General features: G+C 40.6%; 1 protein-coding gene across 2 annotated transcripts in view; it reads left to right on the top strand.

Moving 5' to 3' along the window:
• The first annotated feature begins 8,403 nt into the window (after positions 1-8,403).
• The window catches only part of LOC143554900 (purine permease 1-like), a 35,608-nt gene continuing 23,233 nt past the window's right edge, over positions 8,404-20,778 (top strand). Inside the window, exons 1-3 of one of the 2 annotated variants that reach the window (XM_077044580.1) lie at positions 8,431-9,065; positions 9,731-10,175; positions 12,679-12,916. In XM_077044580.1, coding sequence (XP_076900695.1) covers positions 8,725-9,065; positions 9,731-10,175; positions 12,679-12,744 — 852 coding nt within the window. In that variant the 5' untranslated portion in view covers positions 8,431-8,724 and the 3' untranslated portion in view covers positions 12,745-12,916. Of the gene's footprint in view, positions 9,066-9,730; positions 10,176-12,678; positions 12,917-20,778 lie in introns of those variants that run through there. The other variant, XM_077044566.1, reaches the window with a different exon arrangement.

The following is a 20,778-nucleotide window of genomic DNA, read 5'->3' as shown; positions in this document are numbered from 1 at the left end:
ATGAGTTTGTATTCGTCGGTCGTTTAAATAAAAACACATTAAAGTTTTTTATTTAGTGGTTTATATTATGTAAAGATAAAGATGATCGTGTTTATGTGAATGCAAAACTATTGAATTAGTTCTTTTTGTACAATTTTAAAAAATGTATAGAGTGGTTAAACCAAAAATCTTGGTTGTACAGGATTCTAAATCTCTGCAAATGAGTTTGAAATAACGACGGTGCTCTAAAACATAAACCATGTTTTGATCGAGACTGAAGAGAGTAATCAATTAGCTAGTAATATAAACAAAACAAGTAAACAACATGTCGCTCAAACCGACGGTCTGATACCAGCCCAAGCCTAAGGCCCTGTTTGTTTTTGCCTCTTTTCTCTGAATAGAGGAAAACGTCTGATTCGGTCAGACGTAATCAGACGTGGGGCTGTTTGTTTTTTTTTCTGGCATTAAGAGGTTCAGCGTCTTAATAGCATCTGAACCAGTAAGAGCTTTTAGTGGGTCTGAAAACCTCTTAACCCAAAAAAAACATACGTTTGTCTCCGGCCTCCATTAACTTCTAACCCAAAGACTAGGCTCCATCTCCGACGACTAGAGGTTCGTCTCTGGCCTCCACCTCTTAATGATTCAGATTTCAGACATTTGAACCACCTCTTAACATTCAGATGTGGTATTCAGATTCAGACTTAAATCTCTAAAAAAACAAACGGGGCCTAATTCTTCCTAGGCAATGTGTAGTGGAGCGCCATAACCCCCATAGCGTCCCAAACACTATCCTTGAGGACATTATGGAGCTCAAAATGGTTTCCGACGCAATGTGTTACCACCACACATAGTCTTGTGGTTTGTTAGTCCAAACTTATCATTTGCTTAAAGAGTTGATTCAACGGCCATATTTAGCCGAAAAGAGTACATGTGAACCTTAGTTGTCATAGTTTTTTTTTTAAATATTTTTTAATTTTATTTAGGTTTGATGATGGGATCATTTATTTCCTTCTATGATCAACAAATTTCTTTTTAAGTGAATCCATCTTTAACATTTATTTACTGTAGAATTAATTTCTAATTAAATTATGTTTAAGATTTTCTTTAGAACGTCAATTTTCTTGTAATTAAGTTATAACATGCTTCAAATTTGAAGAGCTCTGATGTCTCACTCTGACGAGACTATGTTGTCTAAACTGGAATAATGCTGGCTTCAGAGTTTGGGTTGACGTTCCCACGGGAAACCATACTGCTGACTGCCACTTGGAAGTTGTTGTGCTATCACAATAGCAAAACTCTATGACGTAACACACGGTGGGACGAAAACCCGGGTAGGCTCAAGGTTCAAACTGACAGCCTTTGCACAAGGCTTAGCTCAAATCTATGTTTAGGTAGGACTAGATACTCATACTAAAATACACATGTGTCTAGATCCTAACATATATGTACTCTAGTGGGCACACTACAGTCATACTGGCCATGGGACAAGTAACTGTCCCTGAAGTGGTCTGTGTATATGCTTAGTTCCGATTAGATAGGATTGAGACCCACTGAATAGTTGAACGCTATTGATGTTGTGTCATAATGAATTATGAAAACCTTTATTGAGTTAACGTTATTCACCAGCATTTAGCTGGCATATTTTTAAAAATGTTTCCACGTAACCAAAAATAATACATAGAAGTGAAAATGCTAGTGGAGATAGAAGATCCATATGCATGGAATATAACTGATTGATCAGCTAATTTTTGTAAACGAAACTTATGTAAACTTGTTTTTTTTAAACAAGTTAACTTTGTAAACGAAAAAGAGTATTTAATTCCCTATGTTATTAAAAAATATATTTTATTAAACGTTTTTTGCTGCGCAACCAAACTTTATAAATTGATAAAACTGGTACCCAACTATTGGTCACACAGGTAGGCCTCTGATGCCGTGTGTGACAATAATGGAGGTACAAAGTTTAACTATCAGTTTATAAATCGTTGAGACGATGTGTTTACACCCCTAGGGACCCGTGTTTGAATTCTCGGGGTCTACATATATGTTTAAACTATTTTTCTGTTTAGCATGGTTTATCTATATACCACCATTCTCATATCCTATCAATAGTTTCGTTATTGGTGAGATTTCGCTAGACACGAATAATGATAAATGAAATTTGTTTCGTGCTAAAACCAAACTAGCGCATAGCCTAGTTGGTCTGACACTGTGTTTACAACCCAAGGGACCTAAGTCTGTAACCTTCAGTCCGCGTTTTTTTAAACAAAATCTAAGTGTGTTACCCAACCAGTTTTGATCGCGACCTCGCCGTAACAAACGAGGTTAAAACAACTAGTTTGTAGACGAAAACTTTTAATTTATTTATGAAAACATAGAAACCATGAGTAGTTGCACGTCTTTGTCCTTGAGTCTTATGATCACATTATCAAACCCTTGGTGGATTACATTGGTGCTAATAGTACAATTTTCTCAGTGAATCATTTCTTTTTGACTTAGTATTTGAGTGGAAATGTTTTCTATTAATTTGATTTAAATTTTAATATTTTTATTTCATTTATTACTTATTTGGTGGTTTCACTATTTGTCGGTGATTGACCCATTTTTTTTCTTCAAATCGCGTGAATATTTTTGTTTCGTATTTGTTAAAACGATTTTTTACTTTGTTTTTGTTTTCAAATTTATGTCTAAGGTAATCTGTTTTAGTATGTTTTTTTTACTTCCTCTCGATTTAGTGACTATATTGAAATCTTTTGGGACTGGAGTTTTTCATATATTTTTTTTCATAAATGTTTCGTTAAACTCTTTTCTCGTTATTTGTATAAGGTCATGTTTTAGTATGCATGCAAGAGCAGTTTTTTCCCCTTAATTTTAAATTATAAAAAATAAACCGGAAATACGACACCGAAACACTCTATATTCTTGACGTAGAAACTAGAAATTAACAAATATGATGTCATTGTATTTGGAATAACTTGGGCATATGTTTCTCTTTTAAAAAAGAAGGTGAAATGAGAAGACTATTTTATATAATGGTTAATTAGTCTAAATGCATAAATTGTTGAAATGATGTATATGCAAGCATCGAAAAAAGCATGTGATACATAAAGAGAACTCGGGGTTAAGAACCCGTTATGTCTGGCATCTTATTGTCTACGATCATCATCATTGTAGACTATTTTTATCTGGTTTTCGAAACTTGGAGTTAATGGTTATATATATATATATCATTGTAGACTGTTATTATCTGGTTCTATAAACTTGGAGTTAATGAGTTATATTATGCATACAAATTACAAAACTTCGACAAACCGATGTTAAGAGCGTCGCTTTTTACATTTCCTAAAGAAAATAAGACAAAGACCCAAACATCATTTCTTTGACGTTTTGTACCGTCTTTCTAAAAAGATATACCTTATCTTATGTTTATGCTTTGTTTGAAAGACGATTTCACAAACTTATCTTATATTCAGAAAGATTAAATAATTATTACATGTTTCACTTTATACGTGAGCAAAGAGTTACGTAACAATATCATCATTTCTTTTTTCCTATGCGTTTCTGAATTGGATTTTGTGAATGGCAAAATCGTTATAAGGAGCATAAGTTTCCAAATGTTTTAAAATCGTACAAATAAATTATGAAAAAGATGCAACAAAGGTTAAGTTTTCATGTTTTTTTCTAACCATATGATACTAGGGGAAAGTTCATGTACATTTTGATCTTAACATGAGTACGTAGGAAATAATGCCAATTTATTTAAAAATGTGAACGTAAGAAACAATGCCAACTACAATACCAATCTACATAAACAATGACTTATAATAACAAAGAAAATAACATAAAAACTACAACAAAAGAATCAAAATCAAGAACAAAATAATAACAGCATATACCTGCAAATACATATAACAACAAAAGAAAACATCTAATAATAACAACAAAATATAAATAAGCAAATACTTATAACGTCTCATAATCGAAAATTAGCAAATACGAACAAAAAATAGCAGCAAACACCTACAAAAATAAACCTAATCATAACAACAAATTGGTTCTCACCGTTTTCATGTTAAGGATAAAATGTATTTGATCATGTTTCTATGATATTAAACATGCTTTTTTCTTTAAAATGTAAAATCGAGTATTTTTTTTTGTCATTCTCACAAGTTTTTTCTCTGATTTCTTTTTGGATTAAATGAAAAAAATGTTTGGACATGAACTCGAGACCTTCTTAATAAGATGAAGTTGCATTTAAAATAAATTATTTTTTAATTAGTAACTAGGAAATGACCTTTTAGTTTCTTACCGAGAAACGATATCATACCGATGCGCACCGACCGAACAACATTCTTGTACCAGTATTTATTTATATGGTTTTTGGTTTTGATACGAGTCAGTTATGGTATTTTCCGGTAGTCTTGCACTACTAGCACCAAACCGGTTTTGACCGCCACAATTGGAACGGTATTTGGTTTATGTTTTTACTAATTTCGATTTCGGTATTCCAGGATGTCTCTGATCTCGGAGTTGTAATCAAAATAAAGTATATTCTTGTATCAACAAATATAATTACGCACTTCGACTATCCGACCCGATGATAAAACCTATATATACAATTTTTATTTCTTTTATTTATTTGTTTGTTGTATTTAACAAGTTTAGACTATTTTTTAAAGATATATTTTCGGCTTTATCCTTTGATTATCTAGTGATGGTTTTCGTCGGCACATGCTTAAACTTACTAGTTTAACAACCTAAGGTTTGACGTCAAAATACTCTATTTCTCATATTATTTTTAATTGTCTTAGCAAATAGCACCGAGGAATCAATGAGATCATCTTACCTTAACTCGTATATACTAAAGTACTATTTAGGAACAGCTAGATTTGAAAATCACAACCATAATATTTTCCAAGTGGACACCGTTCTCATTCTCAATCATTTCATATAGTAATAAATTCTAAGACCACACATAGTGGTACCGTTTTGAAGGGGAAAACGTGCTCAAACGCCAGGGGCGGTTGGGTCGTGTTTTGAAGGCTCTTGTGTGTAGTGGGGTGACTTGGCCAATCATGTATTTAGCCTTCATATTTATATTTGTATTTATATTAAAAAAGTAATGAGTGTGTAATGATGTAAAACTAGTCATTGCTGACTTGGACGTTACATACCACACAACCCTCTACAGAACATCCTAGACAAATCATGTGAGATGAACAAGACGTCTACGAGTGGACCTCTAGCTAGCATGCGACAATTGCAACAATGCAAAAAATGGTCAATCCCTGGGCCCATTATATTTCATATTTAATTCTTTGATCAATGATTAGGTTATTTTGTTTTAAATAATATTTATTGCTAGTGCAATTATTTAGAGCATCTACTGGTTGTGGCCGTCCATGGAATATCCAATGAAGGGTTGCGACAATATTGAGAAAGGATGGGTCGGACTAGCTAGGTGTGTAGGACAGACACATGTGATGGTGAATGAAGGAAATTAAGAACTCCCGTTAGCCTTCCTTGTTATGACAATACCATCATATCTATCGAAATCAGGCAAAGTGTCGTAATAAGATTTATATTTGTAACTGTTGTTAATAAGATTTATATCTGTATTCTTTTTTTATACCTTCCGTTGTGTACTACTTGTGTTTAAATGTGTATATGCAGCCTAAGTCACGCCCTAAGGCTATGTGTAGTGTATGAGCTACAAAATGAGGTGATTTGTGTCATGTGATGCCTAGTCAGCAAATAAGAGATTTTTGTTTTAGGGGTGTAGTGGTTTTATAACATATATATATCTCACACATAATAACATTTACAAACAAACCGGTGACAAAAACTAGTCCCCCCGGTTGCCCAGGGAGGCGGTGTTCTCGCCCAAATTTATACTATACATAGTCTAAGTACTGTTTGGGAATGATAACTTGGTATCAGAAAAAAATTACACACTAAACATTTAGGTCCTGGAGTTAAACTACGATTCAAGGAACATAATATTCGTCAAATGAAAGTATTATAGTTGGATGCCATAGGATCACAGGGAAAGGTACTTTAAGACTTTATTTTTGAGCCATTGAAGAAATATTGTTTTACTTTCATTATAATGAAAGTACGATATTATGCGTTAAAACTGATTGCAGTAGATGAGTATAGAAGAGTGGACCGGGATAGGGGTGTTCAAAAGCTCGCGGCTCGTGGCTCGAAACTCGCTCGAAAATAGCTCGAAAAAAGCTCGGCTCGAAAAAGCTCGATTCTAAATGAGCTCGGCTCGACTCGGCTCGATTTCTGAACGAGCCGAGCTCGAGCCAAGGCCAGCTCAGCTCGTGGCTCGGTTTTGGCTCGACTCATTAGCTCGGCTCGTTGGCTCGTTTAGATTAAACCTTAAATTTTAATATCTGTATATAATAATATCATACTTATACATATACCTCGATATCTAAAACCTTATAAAAGAATAACAAAATAAAACATATAAAGTTCTAATTATTAATTTTTTATAATATGTATGTTATAATTATATTTTTTTATCTTTTATATATCAAAATTTGTAAAATAAGAAATTCAAAAATTAAAAAATAATAAAAAAATTCAAAAAAAAATTAAAGGAGACTGGCTCGACGAGCTCGAGCTCGGCTCGAGCTTTAAACGAGCCGAGCTCGAGCTCGAAATTTCAGCTCGATAAAGAAAACGAGCCGAGCTCGAGCCAGCTCGATTAAGTTCGAGCTCGAGCTCGAGCACACTGTGGCTCGGCTCGACTCGGCTCGTTTACAGCCCTAGACCGGGAGGGTTCAGCATGAACTTGTTACGGTTTATTCGAGACAACTCTCAATCTCCCAAGAACACAAGAGAAGAAGAGAAAATAGACCCAAAATAATAATTCTTTCTTAAACAATGATTAAAATTTATAGAAAAACAAAAGACATAAAAATAGAAAAAAATAAACAATAAGAAAACTTAGTTATAGTATAGTAAGAAAACTAAATAACATGTAAACTTAAATAATATATACTAAACATAATAATTATTTAGGATCGTATAGAATCCGTTAGAAGAAACCCCGAAGGATGTTTTGGATGCTGCTAGGGAGTTCGTAGAAGAGAGATGAACCAAATTAGCTTCAACATATAACACACCGGCCAATAGAAGATATGCATGTAGACTCTACATGACTTGAGGAGTGTGAATAAGTTTTCGCTAATACCAAACTGGTCTACATCGGTGAGAAAACATGATGAGGACTCATAAGTCAACAAAGTTAAAAGGTTGTAGTAACTATTGGGTCAATTGTTGTTTGGCTCAAGTGTAAGGCCCAACCCAATAATTAGGTTTTATTTTATATGGTAATGTCTTGGCTAACAAGTTAGGGTTAGTCTATATAAACCGGGTAATGGTTAGACATTAGATAGGTGAGTTTGGTGTAACCGAGTTAGGGTTCATCAAGAGTCAAACCGGGTTAGGGTTTGAGAGTTGGAATCAGTTTTTTGAGTTAGATTTTCTGATTAATATAAACGAGAGTTATTCGTTTAGTTTGTGTGTTGATTATCGATACGGGACTTGAGTAACATATAGTCATATACAAAGTCTTAGGTAGATCAAGATGAAAGACGTTGTAACAACAATCCATCAAATATCTCATCTACGTGAAAAATGAGAGAACGAACCGTGTGGTGGTTGTTTTGATAACTAGATAGAAAGAGTTTGCACAATCCACGTACGTACGGTTAGAGTGGAGAGAGGCAAGTATGTACTCTTGGCATCCCACCACACCATACTACGGAATTATTTGCATGGGAAAAAGTAGTGGGCTTGGTGGGATGGAATGAGCCCGCGTGAAGAATAACATGATCATGAGTGCATTATATATCTAATCTGTAACGATGACCCGTGTACGAAGTTGAACTATAGCCTAGCTAGCTTTAAAGAAATCAAAAGCTCGCGACTTCCTTTCTTGCTACATCCTGTATTGCCTTGAACCTTTTTCGTTTTATAAGGTCAACAAATGATTTCACAATAGTTGCCTAGTTGCGGTATATTCCATCAACAAAATAATACTCATCTTTGTATTGTTTCTTAATTCAAATTGACAGTTGGTACGAATCCATGTACAACCTCATTGATAATGACAGTTAATTGATGATGTTAATGTTGTTGAAACCAATGATATTATAAGTTTAATGCTAAAACCATAAATCTTTCAAGGCTTACTGCTTCAAACATAATTATTAAGCACTCATAATCACCTCTCAACTAAAACATATGATTAATGCTATCCAAAATTCTTTGAAATTCATGTTTGGTTTCATTTTCTTTTGAACAGTAGAGCAATAGTTCACCTTGTTATTTTTAGTTTGACGGGGTCTCCTTATTCGTGTTCAAATTCTCTTACAAGTTACAACGACACTCACTATATTTATAAACTTTTGCATTTATAAGGATTGAACTCGGGGCCACCTGATGAAAACTCTTACAGAAAAACCTCCTTATCATCCCATTAATGAAAACCATGTTTGATTTCATGTTGTAAATATCCCTTTAGCCGTCCATCATACCTATAGAAACTTAACACCACATATATAAATACGCATCCATCCAATTTGTTTGTATCGTTCCTTTCTCCCCACCCCATTGGGAAAAGATCGATTTTGCATAAATATACAAAATACATATCCTTCCTTTCTCCCCATCCCATTGGGAAGATTTTTCACATAAAAATACAAAACATATATTTACTTCCAAAATATGGATACTAATAATTCAGACAAAATGAAAACCCATACTGAAACCAACAACACCATCACCTCCGACACCGACGCACCTATGGTGGCGAAAGTAAGCCCAGCAGCGAAAAATACACTTCTAATCCTCAATTGTATCTTGTTATCAATCGGCAACTGCGGTGGACCATTGATCATGCGGCTCTACTTCCTGCATGGCGGCAACCGCGTCTGGTTGTCGTCATTCTTAGAAACCGGGGGCTGGCCGGTCATCATCATCGTCCTCATAATTCTCTATTTCCACCGCCGAGCTACCGGAAAAGATAGAAACAATAAACGAACGAAGTTCATCTACATGCGTCCAAGGTAATCTTAGAGAATATTATAGAATATGATATCAAAGTTTAATATATATTTTATTATACCTTTCTTACGGAACGACGACTTTCTTGTTTACTCACTCTTGTCAGACTATGTTGTCTTAACTGGGTCCACGTTGGCATTAGAGTTTGGCTTGAGCATTTACCCGGGAAACCATACTGCCAGTTGCCACTTGACTGTCGTACCACCACAAGGGTAGAACTCTCTGGCGTAACAGACGGTGGGATGATGCCCCGGGTGGGCTCGACTATGTTGTCATAACCGGGCCTATGGTGGCTTTAGAGTTAGGCTTGGGTGTTCCTCGGGAAACGATACTGCCAACTGTCATTTGACAGTCGTTGTGCCACTTGAACTCTTTGGCGTAACACACGGTGGGATGAAAACCCGGGTGGGCTCAGGATTCGAACTAACAACCTCGCAAGGCCCAACTCAAATTCTTCATTGTCATGCCACATTCCACCAAATGTTGGGATTAGACTGGGATCTCTACCGGAGAACCCAAGCCACCCACCCCTAAGCCACAAGTGGGGATATTATACATTTAAGATAGTATTCAATTATATTTCCTTGTATTTATATGTGTCTTACTATTATATACTATAGTTGATCAATAACACGTTACATCTAACAGAGTTTTCAATATATTACAGGTTATTCCTTGCAGTGGCGTTCATCGGTATCATCACCGGTCTTGACGACTACCTCTACGCTTATGGCGTTGCACGCCTCCCCGTCTCCACCTCCTCGTTAATTATCGCTTCCCAGCTAGGGTTTACCGCGTTTTTTGCTTTCGTTCTTGTGAAACAAAAGTTCACTGCGTTTTCTATTAACGCGGTGGTGCTGTTGACGGTTGGGGCGGCGGTGCTGGCGTTGCATACGAGCGGTGACCGGCCGGAGGGAGAGAGTAAGAAGAAGTATGTGATGACGGTGGCGGCATCGGCGTTGTATGGGTTTGTGTTGCCGTTGATAGAACTAACGTATAACAAGGCAAAACAGGAGATTACGTATACATTGGTGTTGGAGATTCAGATGGTTATGTGTTTGTTTGCTACTATGTTTTGTACTGTTGGGATGATCGTCAACAATGACTTCAAGGTATAATATTATCTCTCTTTCACACACATAGACACATGACACCAAAAACACACACTGCCGGCTCAATGGACCATGACTTAATAATGTTGACTGTAAATAGATAGATTTGTTGGTTTTTATGTTTTTCAAAATTGTTTTGAGAAAATTCTATGGTCATTAATAATTTGCCACTAAGGTGGATACATCATACGTATATATCCTTCTCCTATTATATATAGTCACTATCTTAGTATTAGTAGTATGGGGTGTTTGGGATTCTTTATATTATTATCTTCTTATATACCTTATTTAAAGTATAAGTTACAAAGTTGTAACTTATATCTTATACACTTATAAAACTTAACATTTTCAAACATCTTATAACTTATAACTCATAAATTATAAGCTATAAGGAGCTAAAATAAGGAATCTCAAACACCCCCTATGTGTGTCACGGTGTCAGCACCATTAAGCACCAAATGAATTTCTAAGTATAACTCGTATCTGTGTTTTAATTACTCGATAGAATTGTCTAAATAGAAACATTCTTAAGAAATCTGCTTAGATAGAATTCTAGATTTGTCTAGCAAGATAGGATATTGAGTAGTTTGACCTCTTTACATTTTCACTTCATGAGGAATAGACTGCGGTCATGTCTCAACAAAGAACTAAGAAAGGTCATGTCGCATCCATCGGAGAAGCGGGTTTGGGACATCAAGTGAGAAGATGAAAAAGGAGGGGGGGGGGGGTACATACCAACTGAAAAACATAAAAGAGATAGGGGGTAATATAAATAATCTACCCACACTGTACCCATAATATACTGGGTAAATTATATATTAATTAATAAATCTTGTGTAAATATGAGGGTAATTTGTCACAGTTATAAAATATAGGTGTTTTTAAGTTGGTTAATTTTCTCCTAGAAGGAATGTTATTGATCTAGGATGGGTGATCATTAATCAATAACCATCAACTTTTGGACCAAATCTTAATACCAAATATTTTCCTTTATAGTATAGGTTTGATTTGAATTTGCAGTGACTAACCAATCCATAATTAAATAATAAAAACAATTTGATGTTAATTTGTTATTAGTTAGTTTCTTCCATCTCTCTCATATGGCATCCTTTGTGATATGGCTAGAATCTTCATTTTTATTAATTGCATTCACGCAAAGCCAGGAGATTCACTATTCACAAAACACGTGATTATATCCGAGCTACATCTGGAAAATGAGTAAGCGAGCAACAAGCTGCACCGCTATCCTCTTTTTATTTACTTTTTAAATTGTCATTAAGCAAGTGACTGTTGGAAGTTTTTTTAAAGTGTGTGAATGAAGTCTCAATTAAAACCCGAGCCCGCGTGAGACAATTTTGGAGTTCGGTTTTGAAATTCAAAATATGTTAGCCTTGTCAAGATAATTAATAATCATTATGATAATGATTATTGTTTTTGGTTTTCAATTATGCACTAATGACCATTATTTATTTGAATATTATTATTCTTTAATGGTCATCAATTAGAATTGATTATGTTTAATGGCCATTATTTGAATATTATTATTCTTTAATTGTCATCAATTGGAAATTGATGATGGTTATGATTCCTTGGTTATAAAACCATGATGAGTGCATCATTTTGACTACACCGAAAAATACACCAACATAAACACTTCTTCTTCTTCCTTTTTCTACAACAACATTGTTAAGGTTTCGTTTCGGGCAAGTGATCAAGTCCGGCAGTACTACGCTTCTGCTTCGAACCGGAGTACCCTGGGAACAGACCGCGAATCTGTTTAAGGGAATTGTGTCAAACATAAGTCCGGTTCACCGTTTCTTGATTATTTTTTTTTCTTATTTTGGATTCTATGCTTATTATTAATACAAGATTTTCAACAGTGACCATATTTTTCCAATATAATTTTGAGGAGCCACTGCTTTTCTTATGTTTTTGCAATATATTCTGTGTTTGAATTTTTTTTTTGTAAAAATGGTTTTATATAAAAAACTAAATAAAAAACGATTTTATATGAAAAACATAAATTTGATAGATAAAAGTACAATACTTAGCCGTTAAAGGAAAAAAAACAGAGAAAAAGAAAAGTTCAATACTTAAATGTAAAATTTATAGAGTAAAATGAATAAGACAATTGAATAAACTCATGAATTAATAAAAGTAGTTATAATTAGCGTTTTATATAGAATAAAATGGATTCGAATCAAATAAAAATTAAGGGAAACTAAGTAAAGTTAGAGTTCTAGCTAGGTGAAGTAATTTGGGTTTTGGGATCTAGGCAAACAATGCGTGGTGTCTTTCACAATGCCCGATCCGTCAAATAGTTAATTTTATGCCTCACAATTCAAAATGGGTAAACGGTTATACCGTGGTAAGTGAGATCTTTTCTACCTTGCATTTGTCCAATTAGCCCGCACACGAATCTAGTAAGTCGAGGAAGAGCTCTGTATTATGCACACATACACTAGAACCACACATTTATTGAATTTTATGGGTGTTTTTGTAGGTGATTCCTGAGGAAGCAACTCGGTTCGGATTAGGCGAAACAAAATATTGTGTGCAAGCGCTTTAATATGGCAATGCTTCTTCTTGGGAGCCATTGGAGTGATCTTTTGTGCATCATCACTTCTATCAGGGATTATAATTGTTGTTCTTCTTCCAGTTATTGAAGTATTAGCGGTCATTTTCTATAAAGAAAAATTTCAAGCTAAGAAAGGAGTCGCACTTGTTTTGTCCCTTTGGGGACTTGCTTCTTACTTCTATGGTGAAGAGGTAGGTCCCAGCAGAGCCCAGTTGTACCCGCAAGACTCACCTTAAACAGGGACGTCTGCGCAGAAACCAACTGGATCCGCAGGACCAACCATGCTCAGAGACGTGACGTCCTCACGCGCAGTACGCAAGCTATTCCCGCAGGAAATGCCTCCCAATGGTGAAGGACTCCGCCTGTCCCCGCAGCCTCGGATACAAGCCATTAGGGAAGGCCACCCGCGCAGCAAGGCTACACGCACAAGGCACTTAGCTCTCAATCATTCAGTGTCACCTGAAGGAATGAGCGAAGCCGGGAACAATCCCGCACAAGGGCGGGAGGGGGAATACTCCCGCCCAAATAAGCCAGTCCGTACGATACGGGAAGATCTTCTGTACTGTACCTGACGAGGTATGGGAAAAAGATCTGACTAAAGATACGACAGCTTATGGACAACAGTATGGCGACCAGCATGCTCCTATACTGTATGTCACTATTAGCCGCTGCCTACTCACCAACTCGTCATACCACGTGCGCAGCCGGCAGTTGGTGGAAAAGGAATAGTATACAGCAGGCCTGGTCGCTATCAGCCGCTGCCTACCCACCAACTACCAACAGGCACGTGCGTAGGCTACTGTTGGTGGAACAGGAATACCGTTGCAGCCGGCCACACCTCCTTGGAAACCTACCTTCGGCTATAAATACCACAAATGGTATGACCATCTCATCTTATCTTGTATCATCATATTATACCTGATATCTGCTCTAGCAATCTCTTAATATGCATTTATATTTAAAGAGCAATCTAGTCTGATTCTCACGCCGGAGGGTGGTCACAAGGAGGAACCCCCCCCCCCCTTCTCAGTGACAAGCTCACGGTGTCTGTTTTGCAGGTTATCAGAAGAACCATCTTCTCAGGGTCTCACCCCTCGTGGGAAACATCTATCTAACCCCCAGGTTACCAGTAATCTGCCCGGGGTCTGGTTAGTGTTTCTTCATTGGCGCCATCCGTGCATAAAGCTAGAACTACATTATTCTCCAGTTTTTTCAAACTTCTACAAAGATGGTTAGAGAAATTCCGGTAACCACAACCCCAGCTACTGGGGGAATACCGGCAACACAGTTTTTACAAACACTACCCCGGTTACCCAAGCCGGGGCAGGTGAAGTAAATTTTACGAACACTACCCCAGTTACTCAAGCTGGGGCAAGTGCAGTAAATGATCGCCTACTGGGATCCACCGATACCCAGTTTGAGAAACGAAGACTCCCCCGCCAAACTCTCGATGAAGTTAAGGCATGGGCGGAGGCACGACAAAAGGAATTCCAGGCTGAGTTGGACGAACGCTTGCGTTCCGTACAACAGGCCGACGAATTCGAATACTTGGAGGATGACTCGGAGGAATCCGACTCCGACGCGAACCCTCGCCATAGGGCAAAAGGGAAACGTAAGGAAACGGAATCCCAACCGAAAAGGCATTTTGGACAAGCCTTCAAACCAAAAAGCACAGGTGGAAGTCCACGAGACTTCTCCAAAACGTTCAGACCAAACGTTGCAAATGCGGGAACGTCCAAATTTGCAAGGGACATTGCGGAAGCAATCGCCCCAAAAAGTGCCAAACAAATGTCAAGCATATGCACATATGATGGTATATCTGACCCCGATGATCATTTGAACAGATTCATAGCGGGGGCAACCGTCAGTAGTTGGACGGAACCTACGTGGTGTTACATGTTCCAAATGACGCTCGTGGGGGCTGCTAGAGCGTGGTTCGATCGTCTACCGGTCAACCACATCTACGATTGGGCAGACTTCCAACAGAAGTTTAGCCAACACTTCAGCCAGCAAAGAAAGTATACCGAGGAGCAATGGACAATCCTCAAATGCATTCGAGAAACAGATGAATCTTTGCTGGACTTCATCACTCGCTTCAACTCGAAGAAGCTAAGTCTGGGTAACATTAGCGAAGACATTGTTCGCGCTGCTTTCATACAGGGCGCGAACGACCCAGAGCTCATCCGCACCTTAACAGGTAAAGATGGCATGCCATCCACATGGGATGCCATCATGACAGCAGCTAAACGCTTTGCGGAAACGGAGAAGCAACTGGGTAGAGATCTCCCACAGAGCACAAACCTCTACACCCAGAAAACAAGAGAGGACAACGTTCTCACCGCCCGATTAAACAAAAAGCGGAAGCTAGGCATTTGGCAGTCAAGGGTAAACTTTGACACCTCATCCGGCTTGCAGCATCGGTTAGGCGGAAGGGATAACATACAGTCCAAGAACTCCAGATGGACGCCGCTCACCAAAAGCGTTACCGAGATATTCGCCACCGAGGAGCTCCCATGGCCAAAGCCTCAAATAATCCGACATCGTCACAATGCTGATCGGAGCAAGTACTGTGACTTTCACAGGACAAAAGGCCACACCACCGAAGAATGTATAGACGTGAAGGACATGGTCGAAGCATTCGTCAGAGATGGGACGCTTGCGCACCTCGTGGTGCAATGAACGCTGAGCAGGCTGATGCGTGTAGAACCCCAGCTGGGGGAAACACGAATAAAATTCCAGCTTCAAGGTGGAGACTACACGCTGCGTAAAGAACGAGATCCCGAACCAGGTGCGTATCGGCTCGATGGCACTCCCATCCCAACAACATGGAAGGGAGCTCATTTACACAGTTTGCATGTAAATCAATTCCAAATTTGTAAAGGCCAAGAGCCACTTCTAATGGAAATGATTCTCCTTAAAACATTGACGCTGATGATTTTACATTTACATTTTTATGAACTAACACTAATATGCCGGTTTTCACCGCATAATTACGTGAAAAGTCGTTGCATGGGGAAGGCGGCAAAACCCGCATAAACCCAAAAAACGACAAACCTTCACGCAGGTCAGTTGAAGGGGAAAAGTTCAGTTATCCCATTAAATGAAAGTGCCGGTCTATCCGCATGAATCATGAAAAAGGGAACTGAACACTAACCTATTGACAACCGCGCGTCGAACGGTTAATTTATTCAACACTAATATGCCGGTTTTCACCGCATAATTACGTGAAAAGACGTTGGCTGGGGAAGGCGGCAAAACCCGCATAAACCCAAAAAACGGCGAACCTTCACGCATGTCAGTTGAAGGGGAAAAGTTCAGTTATCCCATCAAATGAAAGTGCCGGTCTATCCGCATGAATCATGAAAGGAAACTGAACACTAACCTATTGACAACCGCGCGTTGAACGGTTCAAAACAAAATTCTTAAAAGGATGAGGAAAACCTACACGCAGGTCAGATATGGGTAAAGTTTAGCCATCCTACTAAGTGCAATTGACGGTTCTACCCGCACAATCACGAAAGAGGAAGCAAAACTTCACACCTATTATCAACCACGTTCAAAGGTTAACTTATCCTCAAAGGATGAGGAAAACCTACACGCAGGTCAGATATGGGTAAAGTTTAGCCATCCTACTAAGTGCAAGTGACGGTTCTACCCGCACAATCACGAAAGAGGAAGCAAAACTTCACACCTATTATCAACCACGTTCGAAGGTTAACTTATCCTCAAAAGATGAGGAAAACCTACACGCAGGTCAGATATGGGTAAAGTTTAGCCATCCTACTAAGTGCAAGTGACGGTCCTACCCGCACAATCACTAAGGAGGAAGCAAAACTTCACACCTATTATCTACCACGTTCAAAGGTTAACTTATTCTAAACACTTGGAAAACTGCTAATTTAAACTAAAGTATGCAAGTCATATAACGTTTATAGAGCAAGGAATCCAATAAAAGAAACGGTCTTACCCGCACAAAAGATTTATATTTCATAAATATTCGTTACAAGAATGGCCGGGTAACTACCCGCCTACAAGAAAGTAAATCTATACAACTATATCTATCCTAGCAGCGGGAAGGGATCTTCAGGATCAGGCTTCAGGGCCACTTCCACTTGGACCAGCCCCATCAGTAGAGCGTGGCAGTTCAAGGAAAGCTTTGAGGATAGCTAGCCCGTCATCAGCAGCAGCAACTTCATTCACCTTCTCCACCACTGGATGAGGGAAGGCGGCGTATTGATTTACTGCTTGGTCGTATACAGCTTCGGTATCTACATCGAATAAAGGGAAGTTGGAAGGCGGGATGCCTTTCTCAACGAACCCTAGACCAAGCAGAAAGCCTGCCTTTTCCCCATCCTCGTGAGAAGCGTTGAGGGCTGCGCTCATAGCATCGTCGTAAGATGTCTCTGAGAAGACCCGATGCACAACCTACAAAAGAAAATATACAAGTGTCAAACCTTTTCTATTTGCAAAGAAAAGCGTAAAGACATGAAAACATACCTGAGACAACGCTTCTCGAAGAAGCCATTCCTTGGCAGCCAGAGCTTCTTGGAGGGCAGCTTGAGCTTCGTTACGGGCGCGTTCGGCTTCACTCTTGTTGAGGTTGGCAAGCAACACCTCTTTAGCCGCAGCCTCTTCGACGCCCTTTAGCTTACGCTCGGTATGGTCAAGCACCCCCCTCTGGTCCAGGATTTCTTGAAGCTTCTTAGCATCCTCCATTGCCAAGGCATCATGAGCCTGCTGGAGAGCCTCTAATTTTGCTTTAAGCTCTTCATTCTCCACGCGTAGAGGCTCAGCAACAGCTTCAGCCTTGGTGGCCCTCTCGGTTGCGTTCCTCGCAGTTTCCTTAGCCAGCCGAAGCTGTTCATTAACAGCTTGGGCAGCCTTGGAACGGGCCTCGAGTCGAGCCTGAACTTCAACCTCAAGGGCCTTGAAGGCCTTCTCCTTCTCCGCAGCCGCTGCGGAGAGTTTTTGGTTCTCCTCCCGGATAGCCCGCGCCTGAGCTACTTCTTTAGCGCGAGCTGCTTTTAACTTGTCGTTTTCACGACAAAGCAGCTCGACGCGCGGCTGCATCCGGGCGAGGAGAACCCGAAGCTCATTGCTTAGCCTACCCTCCTGGTAGGTAGCCATGGCTTCCCCCAACGCACCACTAGGAGCAGCGTGACGAGCCCATTCCACGCACTCCACAGGGGTACGAAGGGTTGTTCCTCGGCGTATGTTCCATCGCGGAACATACACTTCATTGGAATCCGACACTGCAGAAAACAAAAAGCAGTTAGGAAAAGATGATAAAATATATAAGTGAAAAAGGGCCAAAGGAACCCTACGCACCTGTAGGGTCTATAACAGGCCGATAGCCGCCGAACCCATCACCTGAACCCAAAGGAAACCATCCAAAAGGTCAGGCAGATGGGAAGGTAGCAAAGATTGGCGAGAACCCCCACGCGTACCTGATGGACCGGCCGTCGTTGCCGATGGCGGGGGCATAGTAGCAGCCGCCGTGGTCGCAGCCGCGGTCGCTGCCGCAGATTCCGCAGCAATGGTAACCGCCGGCTCGGTGAAGGATGCTGTAAAAATCGCACTCACGGCCAGCGGTGACGTCATCTCGGCTGGAACAGTCGGCTCAAAGGAGTGAGCAACTGAACCAGCGGGAGCAGGCGCAGGCGCCTGGGTCGACGCCTCAGGTAGGCTGACCAAGCCTACCGTCATCGGCGGAGAGGTACTCCTCTGCGCTCCACCCTGAAATGCGTCAACATCCACGCCTGCGTAAAGAAGAAAAGTGTTAAAAAGGATAAAGCTATGAAGATAAAAGCTGAAGGAAGTTTTACTTACGGGTTTTCTTGAGCTTGAAAGTACGAACGGGCGGGGATGAACCCGATGGAGCCGGCCTCTTTGCGCCGGTCACCGTCGTCTTCTTGGGCTCTCCAGAGGTGACAGTCGCAACCTCCGGAGCCGTGGTCTTAACACCACCGGGATTCCCCGCCACCTCCTCGCTCTCAATCTCCGAGTCAGACAGAGGCACCGGATCGGCAGTGGAGGCCACCTTCTCCTTTCCCTTCCCGCCGGCAGCCTTCTTCTTCCGCACCAACGGAGGACCATCTGCGGATTCCTCATCAGAACAGACGATTAGAGGAATTCCAGCAGAGGTTTCAACATTGAGGGGTTGAGGGTTGAAGAGCGCCTTACCTGGCCGCCTGGCGCTAAGGATCTCATGGCCTAGCGGATAGACCTCCACGAACCGATCCGCAGTTTGTTCGAGGATGGGCAACTCGTTCTCGTCAAGAGCGCGAGTACCCATCCGTACGGGACCGTCAGCCTCCCGCGGGTTAAGGAGCGACTTCAGGTCGTTCCCCTCTGAAATAAACAGGGAAAAAGTTAGAAGAAATTTAAAATCAACAAAAGGAAAGAAAGCATACCGTAATGAACAGAGTTCGAACCGTATTCGAGGACGATCGGAACCTTCTGCGCGTCCGCCGCCTTCCAGACCCGGCTCATCCCCAACATGACCATCCCGGACTCCGCAAACCGGTAAACCGGAGATTGGATCCGAGATATCCTCGAAAACCATTCCGCCTCCTGGTAGTTGGAGGCGTGAAGGCTTGGGAGAGCTTGCCCATTCTTAAACTTCATGGCAAGGGGAATGGCGCGAGCGGAGATAAAGAAGAACTCCCGCTTCCACGTGCGAAGACTGCGCTCGGTCGCGCAAATCTTTAAACCCTTAATGCGGGTTGTCAGGGTATACCACCACTGGATGCACCTCCAAGTGTAGAAGGTCATCAGGCGGTCAACATGGGGCTCGATGCCCAAAATCCGGCACACCCACTCGAAGTGGCGAATCTTGGCGATCGCCATAGGGTGCAGCTCGGTCAGATGAACACCGTGCCTCTCAAGGACACGGTAAACAAACTTTGTCAATGGGAACCTAAGATTCCCATAGACAAAGAATGCTGCATAAACCCCGATCTTGCCTCTGGGGGCATCGTACACAGTCTGATGGGGTTCAGGAAACTCAGGCTCGAGAGGATCGAGCATGAACTTCCTGACAACATACCGGTACAGATCGCCGGGCAGAGCACACTGGCACTCGCCAGCAGTACTCTTATCATCGGCTGCAGACTCGAGATCACGTGAAGACATCTTGCAGAAAGAAGAAAACGATTTCGGGAAAATGCTTGCCTGAAAAGGTGAGTATTTGCCGGAAATCGCTAAGAAGAAGAAGAGAAGGGTGAAAGTGTGGATTACAAAGAACCCTCTCCCCCTTTATATACTAATCGCAATTAATGCGATGAATTTAATGCGGAGGAGAGAGAAATCGAAGGTGCAATGAAACTATGACACGTGGCAAAAAGCAAGCTGGCAACAGCTGTTGACAGGACGCGTACCATTAATTTCGCGGCCACGCGCCCAAAAAATCGCGCCCACGCGCCTGAAAAAGCGTCTGGAATGACCATGTACTGTCACGTCACCATAACTTCCTGCACGTCCTGACACAGTCAGAAGAAACCGTCGCACGACGTTTCAGAGGTTTGGACTGTTCTTATCTTTCCACCAACCTTTCGAATTTCAAAATTCAAAATTTAAAAATGTTAAAAAGTAAGCGGGAAAATACCCCTTACCTTGGCGAACAAGTAACCGTAAGACGGATGCGGGTACAGTGTAAAGGCAAAACCCTTCACATACCTAGCACCCGCAGGGAATTGAAGCCAAGTAAACCTTGGCGAACAAGTAACCGTAAGACGGATGCGGGTACAGTGTAAAGGCAAAACCCTTCACATACCTAGCACTCGCAGGGAATTGAAGCCAAGTAAACCTTGGTGAACAAGTAACCGTAAGACGGATGCGGGTACAGTGTAAAGGCAAAACCCTTCACATACCTAGCACCCGCAGGGAATTGAAGCCAAGTAAACCTTGGCGAACAAGTAACCGTAAGACGGATGCGGGTACAGTGTAAAGGCAAAACCCTTCACATACCTAGCACCCGCAGGGAATTGAAGCCAAGTAAACCTTGGCGAACAAGTAACCGTAAGA

This window comes from Bidens hawaiensis, unplaced genomic scaffold (genome assembly GCF_021521415.1).
Source record: "Bidens hawaiensis isolate Kalapana, Puna unplaced genomic scaffold, B.hawaiensis_p1.1 tig00001032_1, whole genome shotgun sequence".
In the NCBI taxonomy this organism is placed as follows: Eukaryota; Viridiplantae; Streptophyta; class Magnoliopsida; order Asterales; family Asteraceae; genus Bidens; species Bidens hawaiensis.
Note: the sequence above shows the minus strand (reverse complement) of the source record. Positions and strands in the feature narration are given on the sequence as shown.